At 43.2% G+C, this 14532-nt stretch overlaps 1 protein-coding gene across 1 annotated transcript in view; it reads left to right on the forward strand.

The window, feature by feature from the left end:
• Positions 1 to 4620: 4620 nt before the first annotated feature.
• GATAD1 (GATA zinc finger domain containing 1) overlaps positions 4621 to 14532 on the forward strand; it is a 179808-nt gene continuing 169896 nt past the window's right edge. The window contains exon 1 of the mRNA XM_044067673.1: positions 4621 to 4890. Coding sequence (XP_043923608.1) covers positions 4702 to 4890 — 189 coding nt within the window. The 5' untranslated portion in view covers positions 4621 to 4701. The remainder of the gene's footprint in view (positions 4891 to 14532) is intronic.

Here is a 14532-nt window from a genome sequence, read left to right on the forward strand (position 1 = left end):
TTGTCCCAGAGGAGAACAATCATCATAGGACAAAGGAGTCCATGCACATCCAGAAAGAAAGAATGGAGAATAAAGAAAAGGGGGTTGGAGGGAAGGAACAAATACTATGTCCTTCTTTATTACTGTTGCAGTATTCTTTATTATTTATTTATTTTATTTATTTTACATTTCTTGACCGGGCTAGTCCAGCTGGATATATGTCCATTTTCAGTGGAGGACTGGGGAGAAAAGCTCCACAAACAACAACCAAATAAGACAAGACAATGATATTTACAATAGAAATTGGTACATTACAAAACTTTATAACATATTACATATCTAGGATTTTATATTCTGTATTCCAATAGGGAAAAACCTGATGTAAAATAACCTAGATACAACAGTAGTTTGAATTAATAATGGACATTATATCTAAGAGATACTATACTAAAGTCACACAAAGTATCAAAAAGAAAAACAGTAGTGTTACGTGGATAGAGTATAGAAAAGCAAAATACAAGGATACAATTATAGTGTTCAGTCTCACAGGAGTTGTGGTCTTATATGAAAATGGTTAGTCATTCAATAGTGTATACATATTTACATGAGGAAAAATCTTCAGAATGGTCAAGCACACTATTATCAGTGAGTAAACACAAGATAATGTTCATAAGAGGCTAGGAATCAAGGGAGTCTAGAAAAGGGTATGGTGGTTAGTCTGGGTTATCACAGGGGCATAGCCAGTGTGATTTGAGGTAGGGTTTGAGCTTGCTTTTAAATAGGTTAACTGAGGATAGTGAGGTTAGTTGACTTGGGAGGCTGTTCCAGGTTTTACCTACTGTATTAGAAAACAGGGTGTCACCAGCTGAATTGTTGGATTTAGATATTTGTACAAGTAGTTCATTAGATGAGCGTAAGGTTTTTTGATTGTTATAGGGGATGACTAGGGATGTAAGTATGGGTATATTTTGAGGTAGATACAGGATGTTATGGGCTACTATTAGTTGATTGAAAAGTATTAGATTTGGCAACTCTAACCATCCAAGTTGATTCAGGTTGATACAGTGATGAGTTCTATAGGAGGACCCAGCTGCAAATCTGGCAATATTGTTGTAGGAGGATGACAGTTTACTGAGATTACTTCTGCATATTTTGGTATAGATAGGGGAGGTATATAGCAGGGTAGAGTTAAGGTGGATGTGAGCAATGGTGACCCTGGCTAGAGGAGTTAGAAAGGGTTTGATTCTGTAGAGGGAACCTAGTTTCTTATTTACTGTTTTTATGGTGTTATTAATGTGAGGTTCAAAAGACAAGTTATTATCTATTAGTACTTCAAGTAGTTTGGTGGTTAGCTCAGGAGATATTATAGTTCCGTTATTTGAAGTGATAGTAAAGTTAAGTGGGGAGGTTCTGCAAGTGGGGGTAAATAGTAGCATTTTAGTTTTTTTGGGTTTAAGATAAGACACTTTTGTAAGAGCCAGTTTTCGACTGTGCTAAAGGCCTTTTGGGTTAGTGACTGAAGTTCTTGAAAGAAGGGAGAGTAAAAAAGCTCAAAAAACAGAATGAGAGGTGGAGGCCAACACAGAAGGTCTTTGGCTAATGAAGTTCGCAGATGACTGCAGTACAGGCTAACACAGAAGGTCTTTGGCTAACAAAGTTCGCAGATGACTGCAAATTAGGAGCCATAATCAGAACTCCTAATGATGTGGACATCCTACAAAAGGGCCTCACTGAGTCAGATGCCTGGTGTCAAAGCCATGGCCTCAAGCTCAGTGCCAAAAAGTGCATTGTCATCCATTTTGGTAAAAACTCTGTACCCATGAACTACCACATAGGCAGTAGTCTACTTAACACCAAAAGTGTGATAAGAGACATTGGGCACAGGTGGACAATAGTCTCTCCTTTGATAATCACATCGCCACAGTAGTCAGGAAATCCTTCTACATGACACACCTCATCACAAAAGGTTTCTCATCCAGAAAAAAAGAGGTCATTGTTCCCTTCTACTCATCACTCATTAGACCCATTATAGAGTACAATGCCCCTTTTGGTATGTACCTCACAAGACATCTACAACAACTGGAAAGGCCACAAAAATACCTCACAAAGAGGATTACTGGCCTCAAACAGATGCCTTACGAAGACCGTCTCAAAAAACTCCAGCTTTACTTCGTCGCATATCGCCTACTCAGAGGCGATCTCTGCCTAACATACAAAGCTGGTCCCACTCCACAAAGGCAGTGCCTCTACGGACCCTGGTAATTACCGCCCCATAAGCTTAACAAGTCTAGTCTGCAAAGCTATGGAGAGGATCATAATGGAGCTCATAAACAAAGATATAGGGGACTTGCAGACATTGGACCCGACCCAGTTTGGCTTCGTCAAGGGCAGATCATGCCTTTTGAACTTGGTCGATTTCTTCAAAACAGTCACCAAGGCCATTGATGAGGGAAAGGCAGTCCATACAGCCTACCTCGACCTTGCAAAGGCTTTTGACACAATACCCCACTCGGGTATTGTAGAAAAACTTACCAGCTTAAATGTAAACCCATATGTCACAAGATGGGTTGCAAACTGGCTTAAGGACAGAACCCACAGGGTTGAGTTGCTGGCGCTATGTCAGACTCCAAGCCGGTCACAAGTGGTGTCCCACAGGGCTCGGGCCTTGGCCCCCTATTGTTCGGCATCTACTTCTCAGAAGTACAGGCCAACATGGGAGGACTTTGGCTGACAAAGTTTGCAGACGACTGCAAACTGGGTGCCATAGTGGAAAGTGCATCGGACACGGATATCCTTCAGAAGGGACTCACGGAAACAGATAGCTGGTGCCAGAGCCATGGCCTGAAGTTAAACACCAAAAAATGTATAGTCATACCCTTCGGGAAAAACAAGGTAACCCCAAGCTACCATATAGGTGGCAATCCACTAAGCACAGAAGAGGTTATCAGGGACCTGGGGAACCAGGTTGACAGTGGCCTTTATTTTGACACTCACGTTGCTAAAGTGGTTAGAAAGACCTTCTACATTGCCCACCTGATCATGAAGGGATTCACATCCAGATCTAGTGAGGTCATTGTTCCCCTGTACTCTTCACTTATCAGACCAATGATCGAGTACAATGCCCCATTTGGGATGTATCTCACCCGACATCTCAAGCAATTGGAGAGACCCCAAAAGTTCCTCACCAAAAGGATAAAGGGACTCCAAAATCTGTCATATGCTGCCAGATTGAAGAAACTCCAGCTCTATTCAGTTGCATACCGTCTGCTCAGAGGTGACATGTGCCTGACATACAAGGCCATGTCCAACCCGGAATTAATGGACATGCTCCACCTCAAAAAATCCAAATCCACCAAAACCACTAGAGCAAGCGACTTAAACCTTGGCACGGATATAAATAGGACGTGCTGGAGGGATAGATTTATCACTCAGAGACTCCCTATGCTGTGGAATAAAACCCCGGTCCATGTGAGGCAGAGCACCTCGCTGGCTCTGTTCAAGAGAAATCTTGACCTGTGGATGAGAGATCGTAGGTTTACCCCAGGAATCATCTCTGTGTCACTGCTGGACAGAGGCACAACAAACTAATGGGCACAGTATTTTTTCATATAAGGGGTGGCGTAAGCCACAAAACTTTGGGCTAGGCTTATAAATGCCTTAGGGCAGATAACCTAGTATAAACCTATGAACCTAATCCCAGAGCTGTTGGACATGCTCCACTTAAAGAAATCCCAATCCCTCCGAGCTAAACGCTTTAGGGATCTAAACCTTGTCACCACAATAAACAGAACATGTTGGAGGGATAGATTCCTGTGCCAGAGACTTCCCATACTCTGGAACAGACTACCTATCTATGTCAAACAGAGCTCCTCATTAGCACTCTTCAAGAAAAATCTTGATGATTGGATGGGTAATAGGAAATTTACCCCCGGGGATCACTTCTGTGTTTCTGCTTGACAGGGGCACAGGAAAATAATTTTCTTGGGTGTCGAAAGCCAGGGTACCTTTTTGGCTAGGCTTGTATAGGCCCTAGGGTCAATAGCCTAGTACGTACCCATGAACCTATGGTTGGACAGAGAGGGTGCTGGAGGTCTTGGCTTGGCCACTCAGCTGAGATCTCAACTCTATAGCTGTGCCAGTGGGGAGTCTTATCGGGATCTGGAGAAAGAGGGAGAAACCAGCCCCAGACTGACTGTAGTCTTTGTGTGCTCTTAAGGGAAATTTCACTTGATGCAGAAAGCTGCATTTAGAAACAGTGTGTGTTTGTGTACTTGTCATCTTCCCAGTGTACGTCCCCCACTGTTGCCAGTGCTGAGGATTGAGGCTCCAGTGGTGGGGCGTCAGGGTACTGTTAACTTGAAACATTGACAGATTAAGTGAATGTGAATTAATATACATTTCCTGAAGTAAAATAAGTGTAGAACTCTAATTGTTGTCATTATTTATTAAGTGTAATTCACCACTTGTTTTAGGAGGGATTAACTAGAGGGACAGTGCTAAAATCTGAGTCAAAATTGAGGACATTCCTAAAAATTAGTGTTATCCGAGACGTATGACTGTCCCTGGCAAAGAGTGATAGCTGCCAACCGCACAATCGGTAGCAGCGTCCTCCTGCTCAACTCCTCCCTCTCCCCGCCCCATGACGTCACAGGGGACGTTGGAGGGGGGGGGTCTGTCAGCCATGGGAATCCGTCTATGAGTGTACCGTCATAATATTCAAGGATGCCTTTGGGTTTAAGGCCTACGTGCAGTGTTTGCAAAACGAGCTCTTCTTCCATGTGGAAGAAGAGCAACCAGGGAGAGATTTTGTGCAACAACTGTACAGGTAAAGGTAACCATAGTGCGGGCAGTGGAGGGACAGTGTCAGCTGCATTATCGTCTGCACAGCAAAATAATGGCGGGGGGAAGCAGGTAAGACGAACTTTACTTGTCTTGCTGTATACGTGCTGCTGCTTCGGCTTGCCACTGCGCATCTGGTGGGTTCCTACACTTCAATTGCGCCCTATAAGCTGCTGACCAATGAAAGTGGAATAGGGTAGTAGTAACAAAATCGGACTTTATTTTGTGGCTTGCCCCCCCAGATTATTTAGGGTTTTTTCCAGAATGCCTCAACAAAGGAGCTGAGCTACGATCGTGCACTGATGTCTAGATGCAGAACCGCCAAGCTGTTCTACCTCCTGCAACAATTGCAGCTTTTGTTTCTGTAAATTACAGTAACATTTAAAATGTCATCCCTTACGTTTGTTTCTTTTTGTCCACGTTGTTTTCATCTGTCTCCATAACTGTGAAGCTGAAGCTGTGCGGCATGAAGTAGATGGGGATTGCCTGCAGCGTTCAGTGGCATCCAGTTGTATCTAACACACTTTTTTGTAAGGAAATTAGTGCAGTTTAACAAAGGGAAATGAGCAAGGTAAAATAAGTTGCTGTTTCTGTAGTTGGATGATTGCGTGACTGTTGATTTAAGTCAGTCAGTAATGCAGTGCACTAAACGTTTAAAGTTTTTTTGTGGTCAGAAAATACAGTGTTAGTGAAAAAGTAGTTTTCTGTTAAATTTGTAGACTAATATTTAAAACCAGTCTCTGATTTTGATGTTTTGACAAAAATTTTCACCAGGTATGGTTGCCACCTTTTCAAATGCCTAAAGTGGGACATTTTTTGTAGAAATGTGAAATGTTTGGGGTCAAAACACATCCACAGCCAGTGCAAAGGACAAAACTTCACTTTTTGCCTAAATGAAAGCTTATTCTTATAGTATGTGAGCTGCTTATGGATTTTTCTCAACGTGTAGGTGTTTCAGATACAAAATAACGGTTTTATGCAGTTATTAAAACGTAGGCTATATATTTTTTTGTCCCCAAATATCTGGGCATTTGCCTTTTTTTTTTTTTTTTTGCAGGACACAACTGCCCAAAGAGGAACAGTTGGTAACCCTACAACCAAACAAGTTGAGTGGAACAACTTCCAGTAAACTGTTGTGTATCCTAGTCACCTATCCCTGACTGGAGAAACATATGTTAACTAGTATCTTTGTCTGAATGTATGTTGTACAGCAGGATACCACTTTGGAGCATCAAATCTGCCACCCATATGATGTTGTCATTGTCATGCCTTTAGAAGAGTATTGCACAAACACCTGTATGCTTGGTTATATTTATTTATTGCATTTGTTTACCGACAAGGTCCACTGAGCCTAGGTGAGCCCATTTTCAGTAGTGGCCTGGGGAGAAAAGCTCCACATACAATTTACAAGTTGATCAACATAGAATTAGGAATACAGAATTCAAATGCAATTACATAGAGTTATCAGGCAATACAGTAACAAACATGGACATAACTTTAAAACAAGTCAGATTTGGAATACAAATACATGCCAGAGTTAACAAGTATTAAGCAGTAACCAGCTTGGATAGGAGTGAAAAATGTAAAGTTGTATATGTACATAATAAACCATTTATGTTATGTACATATTTAACAAAAGGTAAAGGATTATATGCGAAGAATAAGACTGATAAGATTTTAAAGACTGGTGAGGGTGTATACAAAATGAGATACAGTTATTAAGTAAACTGATTAGCGGTAGGAGCATAAGAAGAGGATGTTGTCCAGGGATGATAATTGCAGCAATTGTTAGTAATGGTGAGAGGTACAGAGAAAAGCAGTGTAGGTGGATAGGGTAAGGTAAACATGTAAGCCAAAAGGTGTTTGGATAATAGAGAGGGTAGCTGGAGCACCAGCAGGCCAGAAAGAAGTGGGTTAGAGTAGGAGGAGCAGTGTTTAGAGAGAGTTATTTTGGCAAGAGCATAGCCAGCCAGAGGAGAGATGTTGTCTGAGTCTTCTTAAAGAGTGCGGGGTAACTGATGGAGGTGATTGAAGATGGAAGGGTGTTCCAAAGTTTAGAAACAGTAAAAGAATAGAGCATTTGACGAGCTGGGAGATTGGGTTTATGTACTTTGAGAAGTGTTTTGTTTTCTGATCTGAGAACTCTGTTAGGGTGGTACAAGGACAGTAAGGAGGAAAGAGAAGGGCACGCTGTGGGTTTGTATATAATTTTATGTGCGGTGCTGTAGGTAGTTGAGGTAAAGTGGTAGTTCTAGCCAGTTTAGTTGCCGTAAAGAGGAAGAGGGTGTGCTGAGAATCTTGCATTTGTTGCAAATTTTGCAACCTTATTGTAACATGTCAAGTTTCGTTTTTAGAGAGGACTGGATATTTGTGAGGATAGGAGAGCCATACAGTAAGGATGTTAGTAGCCTGAGGCTAGAGCCTTATTTGCAGTGAGGTTAAGGTAATAGCTGTGTCTATACAGGTTGCCCGGTTTCTGGTGTTTTTTTTTATGTTGCTATGGGTATGGAGGCCAAATATTCATAGGTGTGTACTAGGCTAATGGCCCTGGAGCCTTTACAATCCTAGTCCATAGGATTACCCTGACATCGTGCCACCTGACCTTAGTTCCCAGTGCCTCTGAGTTGAGTAGAGCCACTGGAGTGATCCCTGGGGTGAATTTTGTATTTCCCATCCACTCATCAAAGTTTCTCTTGAAGAGGGTCAGTGAGGTGCTCTGTTTGACATGTATGGGAAATCTATTCCATAGTAAGGGTAGTCTCTGGGTTATGAACCTGTCCCTCTAGCACGTTCTGCTGATTGTGGTAATGAGGTTGAGGTCAGTGAGTGTGTCGCGTGGAGGGATTGGGATTTCTTTAGGTGTAGCATATCCAGCAGAGTTGGATCAGACATGGCATTGTATGTCAAGCAGAGATCACCTCTAAGTAGGTGATATGAGACAGATAATAGTTGGGAGTTTTTTTTTGAGTCTGTCCATATAGGACAAGTGTTTTAAGGCCTAGGATCCTCTTTGTGAGGTACTTTTGCAGCCTCTCCAGTTTCAGGTGTCTAGTGAGGTACATGCCAAATGGGGCATTATACTCGATGATTGGCCTAATGAGGGAAGAGTAGAGAGAGAGACAATGACCTCTTTCTTCCTGGATGCAAAACCCTTAATAATGAGATGTGCCACATAGGCCTTTCTAACCACAGTGGCAATGTGGTGGTCAAAAGAGAGGCTACTGTCAACCTGTGTTCCCAGATCTCATATAACACCTTCTGTGTTCAGTGGACTGCCATCGATGTGGTAATTCATTGGAACTGGGTTCTTCCCAAAGGGGATAATTACACATTTTTTGGCATTGAGCTTAAGGCCATGGTTCTGACACCAGTCGTTGGTCTCAGTGAGGCCTTTCTGTAGGATGTCAGCATCTCTTGGGGAGTTAATAATAGCTCCCAACTTGTAATCGTCTGCGAACGTTGTCAGCCAGAGACCTTTTGTGTTGGTCTGGCCTTCAGAGAAGTATATACCAAACAGGAGAGGACCAAGGACTGAACCCTGTGGGACTCCACTCGTGACTGGTCGGCAGTCTGACTTGGAGTCCGCTACTTTCACATTGTGGGTTCTATCTGTGAGCCGGTTTGCACCCCACCTAGTGATATAGGGGTTGATGCCTAGCTTAGTGAGTTTTTCTATGATTCCTCAATGGGGAATGGTATCAAAGGCCTTGGCCAGATCATGGTAGGCTGTATGCACCACCTTGCCTTCATCCACAGTTCTCGTGACTGACTCAAGGAAATCGACCAAGTTGAGCAGGCTTGATCTACTCTTCACAAAACCAAACTGTGTGGGATCCAGAGTTTGGAGATTCCCTGTAACCTTGTTTTATTAGGTCCATGATGATGTGTTCCATAGCTTTGCATATCAGACTCGTCAGGCTAATGGGTTGATAGTTCCCAGGGTCTGTAGTTGCTCCTCCTTTGTGGAGAGGCATGACTGTAGCAATGCACCGTTCGGTAGGGACAAAGCCTGAGGTGAGGCTGTGATTGAATAGGGCACACAGGGGAGGTGCCAGTTCACTCTCTAGTTCATGTAGAACACAGCCAGGGATATTGTCAGGTCCCATGGAAGCTATATTCTTGGCCTTGGACAGTGCTGTTTTAACCTGTGCAGCAGTAATACTGGGTGCCTGGCAATCTACTGGTATTGTGATTGGTCCTTTGGAGGGGTAAACTTGGCACTGAATCTGTCGGCCAGTATATTGGCAGTATCTGTTGGCTTGGTATAGGAGGTACCATTGTGCAGTAGCTCAGAGCAAATCTGGGTATTGCCATGGAGATTCTTTACATAACTATCTGCTGCAATTTCTGTTTTCATAGCTAGCTTTAGAGGATTTGATGAGGGATCTCAACTTTTTGTTGAGGCTGATAAGGGAGTTTTTCCAGTCTTGGGATTCACCTTATTCTGCATCAGTTTCCTCCTTGTAGAGTTTGTTTATGGCAGGGGACCACAAGATTGGCCTTCTTTTTTTGGAGGAGAGAGTCTTGGTTCTATTGGGTATGGCGAGATCCATGCATTTGTGTACGTGTTTGTACAGTGCATTGGTGTATGATAAGGCGGTCATGCAACTATTCACCATTTGCATGGGTGCCATGAAGTTGGCCACCTCTGTTTTTAGGAGACCTAAGTTAACTTTGGAGAAGTTTTTCATGGTGGTTACCACTGTGGGGGGGTGGGAGGGATTTGGATTTCCAGGATGATTAGTTTGTGGTCAGATCTAACCAGGGAGGAAATAACTATTGGTGTCGCCCATGTTAGTAATGACCAGGTCATGGATGTTGCTACCTCTAGTGAGGGTAAGAACAAGCTGGTCCAGGGCATTTGACTTAATGAATTCCAGGAAACATTGGGCAAGTGTATTGGTACACAAGTAGTTTTCCCAGTTAACGGAGGGTTGTTGAAGTTGCCCAGTTTGACAGTGTTAGGTTGGACCCTAATGTTCTCCAATGTGCTTAGGAACATGGAGTGTGAGTCTTGGGACGTTGTTGGGGACCTGTAGCAGGCTGTGACCTGAACCGCTCTCTTACCAAGTGTTAGCTGCACCTGAAGTATCTCTGATGCGTTGTTTTGGGCTACCAGTCTGGAGGTGTGCGCATCCTTTATGAATATGGAAACACCACCGTCTTTGGAGCTTCTGTCCAAGTTCTAGGGCTGAAAGATGTGGAATGAGTTATAGCCTGGTAGTGCGGGGGTGCTTTCTGCTGCCCTGAACCAGGTCTCTATTACAGTACAAATGTCGATGTTCTCCATTTTAAGGAGTGCTTTGAGTGAGTGCATTTTCACATTTAGACTTCTAGCATTGAGCCGCATGACCCTCAGATTGCATTTGTTTGTAGTTGTTACAGTGGTAATTTGGTCTTTGGAACACCCCCTAAAAAGGCACTATAGGGGTGTCAAGAGCCTTGACCAGTGTCCGGAAGCCCAGGGGTGACCGATGCAAGCCATCTTTGGCAAACTATTGAGGTCTGTTAATCATGTAATCCCAGGCAGACAGATACTGGATCCCCTTAGAATGACACCAGAAACTTAGCCAGTGTTGAAATCGATCATTTCTTGCTTGTACTCTGGTATCATTCTTGGTGATTGTAGGATGCTACACCGGGCTATGGTCATACCCACCTTGGTTACATCATCCAAGAGCTCCTCCTTGTCTCTCTCCATGTAGTCCAGGGAGGTACATCTCAGGTCATTCACAGCCACATGTACAGTGGCAGAGTCTCATTTGTACCTGTTGTTGAGGGACCTAAGTCCGTGCGTTGTGGCGGATCCTGGCACCTGACTGGCAGCTGACTGTTGCTTTCTCCTAATTCAACCTAGTGAGTGGGACATTAGTGTGCCTCACTCTCGAGTCACCTATGACTAGTGTGTTGGCCATGCTGTTTTGCCTTAGGGACTTTGGTTGAGTGGCATACTGTTTAGGAGAGTTGAGTCTCATGATTAGTGTTGTGTTTTGGTGGTCGTGCGTTTCTGCCTTGGAGGTCTCTGCTGCTTGGGTAGATTTTTGAGAGCCTCCTCAAAGTGGGTGTGTGGTTTGTGTTTTTATGCAAAGGCAGTGCTGGTGTGTGTTCTGGAGGGCTATGTGTTCCATGTGATGTGGTGCAAGTGTTGACCTTCTCATGACCAGCTGTTCTGGTTTTGGCTGGAGAGTGCGTGGCTTCCAGTTTGGATATACAAGTGCATTTCTCACAAGTCTGAGTGTTGGGAGGTGAGAGGAGAGGTTTGTCTGTGTACTAGGCAGTTGCCACATTGCCTCAGGATGCCCAAGTTCACCAGGTTAATAGGAGAAAGCACAGGGAACTGACCATTAGACATGCCTGGATTGGTGGGTATTAGTTATAAGTACTGGAGCTGTTTTCTTGTTCATAGGTTGGTACTAGATTATCGCCCCCAGGGCCTATACAAGCCTAGCCATAACAATTCCCTGGTATTTCTTCCCTGGACTCCTGTCTAGCAGGGCGACTGACGTGATCCACTGGGTGAATTTCCTATCTCCCATCCAATCGTCGAGGTTCCTTTTGAAGGGGGCCATGTGCTGGTAGCACTTTTGTGTGCTACAGTAATTGCTACAAGAAGTCTGGTAAAGTGCTAGACTGATAAGCTAGTAAAAGTGCAGGAGAGGAGAGAACTAGCAGGCCTAAGGGGAAATTTGAAGAGCAGACTTTGGCACCGCTTAGAAGGTACAAACAGTCCTGGATGCAGCAAATCTGTATCTTGACTAGACTAGTTAAGGAAAGGTGGGAAACGAGAGCAAATGCGGACTTTTAAGCCAGAAATTGAAAGAGATGGAAAAAAACTGCCCAAATGGCCAATAAACGTCACTTTTGGGGCCAGTAACCACTCCTCTTGTGGTAGATAGGCTGCTTAGTGCTTATCACTCCCACTGATAAACTAGAAGGCTTCCCTCCAACACAGACAGGCTTGGGGGGCTCAGAAGCTTCCACACAGTCCTGGATACAGCAGATCTGTATCTGGACTAGACTGAGTTACAGGTGAGGCTGGAAACAAGCTTAGAATTTTATTTATATATATTTTTTAACATTAGAACACCACTAAAAACAATTCAACTGCAGTGCTAGCTAGCACACGAGTGTGTAGCAATATTAAAGCAAATGAAGTTTAAATAAATGCAATTTATTCAAACTGTATTCTGAGCTGAATTCAATTTTTGTTTTATTCAACTCTGAACAGTTAAGTGCCAAAATATATTTATCAGCTGAGAAGCACACTCTGTCAGACCACAAGGAGATTCTAGCAAAGTCTTTTGGAGAAATGATATAATTGAAGGTTAAGGACCTAAAGTGGGTTGGCCTTCTCAAATGTTCTCTCTGTATTCGGTCGAATGAACTAATAACACTAGACTGGGATAGAGCTGAACAGATGGGACTAGTAGGAGTGTCTGAAATCAAAGTATGATCTCACTGTACTTGGTTGAGTGAACAAATGAGATGGACCCAGGAGGAGTGTTCAAACACAGATTTACAGGAGGGGCGGGCATTTCCAAAGCCACCAAGATTAACACCAAAACAAGAACAGGGAGGGTGGGAAGCAAACTGCAGAGAGACAAACGGACCACAATTTTCAGTGAAACAATTAAATAAACAGAAAAATAAAATACATTACTATCTTTAAAACTGCAAATTTGTACTTAACTTCAGCTTCTAATACTGTTGATTGTAGACAGCCAAACAGCTCTGTGGCTAACACTTAAAGCACAGAGAAACCCTCTAGACCTAGAGTTAAATATCGAATAACAAAGAAGTGAGAGCAGCAATAATCCCCTGTAACTGCAGAGAGAGGTTTTCATCGGTGATGACACCTAAGGTTTTCATCAGTGATGACACCTAACAGTTTGGTGCTAGAGACAGCTTCAGTGATAGTATTATTCTGGGAGTAGATTGAGAATTAATTTGTATTGAGGGGCTAGTTTTTTTTTCGGGGGGGTGAATAAAATGAGTTTAGTCTCGTTGGGGTTGAGTGCAAGATGATTATTTGACATACAGGTTTCAGTGGATGTAAAGGCTTGTTGGGTTAATAGTTGTAACTCAGAAGAGGACTTGGCAGTGAAGATGATTGTAGAATAGTACGGTGCTGTGGTAGCGTTGTCTCTTCACAGCAAGAGGGTCTCCGGTTCAGTTCTCGGATGGGGTGCCTTCTGTGCGAAGTCTATATGTCCTCCCTGCATTCGTGTGGGTTTCCTCCCACATTATAAAGACCTGCAACTGGAATGTTTTTCCCCGGAGCTCCACTGAAAATTGGCTTTGTTCCCAAGTCAGGCTTTCCCGATAAACAAAATAAATAAATAAAATATTGGATCGCATTGCCTTGAGTAAGGGAGTTATGGAAGTTATTAATAAATATATTAAATAGAAGGGGACCCAATATGGAGCCTTTGGGTACTCTTGTGGTAATGTTGAGGAAGGGTAAACAGGATTTTTGCCATTTTGCTGATTGTTGTCTACCAGAGAAGATGGTTTGAGAACTGGTTTAGGGTTGGGGTGTGATACCGAGATTGAGTTTGGTGAGTAGAAGGGGATGGGATATAGTATCAAAGGCTTTTGAGAGGTCGAGGAAGGGTGAAGAGATGATGAAGCCGACATCACAAGCCCAATTTACTGTATCCATAAAAGAGATGAGAGCTGTATTAGTGCTACGGCCTGACCTAAAGCCGTGTTGGGTAGGGGAGAGAAATTGATTATTAACTAAATGGTCCGAGTGTGGACACATTTTTCTAATATTTTGGAGATGGGGGAGAGAATAGCAATAGGTCAGAAGTTGGAGATGTCCGAGTTATTGCCACCTTTGTGGAGTGGAAGAATGTGTGCTTTCTTCCAGATAATTGGTATACGGGATTCCTGAATAGATCTTTTGCGGAGCTTACTGATGGGGTAAGCGATGGAGCTTGCGGATAGTTGTAGGAATTCAGCAGGTAGGTTATCAGGAGCATTGGTGCAAGGTTTGAGTTTTTGAAGGAGTTTTTATAATGCATGTAGGTATAGGGGAGAGAGAAAAATTAGGTAGATAGGAAGGTGTGGAATGTGGTGATGGTTGTTCAGGTGGGTTGGGGTTAGAAGTTGGTGGTCAACTTAGCTATAGTGTATAGTATAGAGTGTGAATTAAAGAGTGAGGTTATCTTGGAAAGGTGTTTTGTCAGGGTGTGGGCACGGATTGTTGTTTGAGCCTATCATGTAATGTTGTATGTTAATAATATAAAAGTGGATAGAATGTATGTATGCTTGGGACAAGTGGTTAAGAATAACAGTAGCATTTCAGTGCAAAGGTACTGAAAATGCTGTGCTGAGTGCATCTTTAATCCATGTTTTCATAATTGTGTAGATTTCAGTAGCCTCAGATAAGTGTCTTGAAGTTCATAGGTAGGTAATAGGCTGTTGGCCTTGGGGCCTATACAAGCCTCAAAAAGGTACCTAGCTGTGCCCCCGTCGAGCAGAGCCACAGAGGTGATCCCCAGGGTGAATTTCCTATTTCCCATCTAGTCATCAAGATTTTTCTTGAAGAGTGCTAATGAGGAGCTTTGTTTGATATAGATAGGTAGTTTGTTCCAGAGTATGGGAAGTCTCTGGGACAGGAATCTATCCCTCCAGCATGTTCTGTTTATTGTGGTGAGAAGGTTTAGGTCCGTAGAGCATGTAGCTCTGAGGGATTGGGATTTCTTTAAG

This window comes from Protopterus annectens, chromosome 3.part1, assembly GCF_019279795.1.
Source record: "Protopterus annectens isolate FY-2018-M chromosome 3.part1, PAN1.0, whole genome shotgun sequence".
Taxonomy (NCBI): Eukaryota; Metazoa; Chordata; order Ceratodontiformes; family Protopteridae; genus Protopterus; species Protopterus annectens.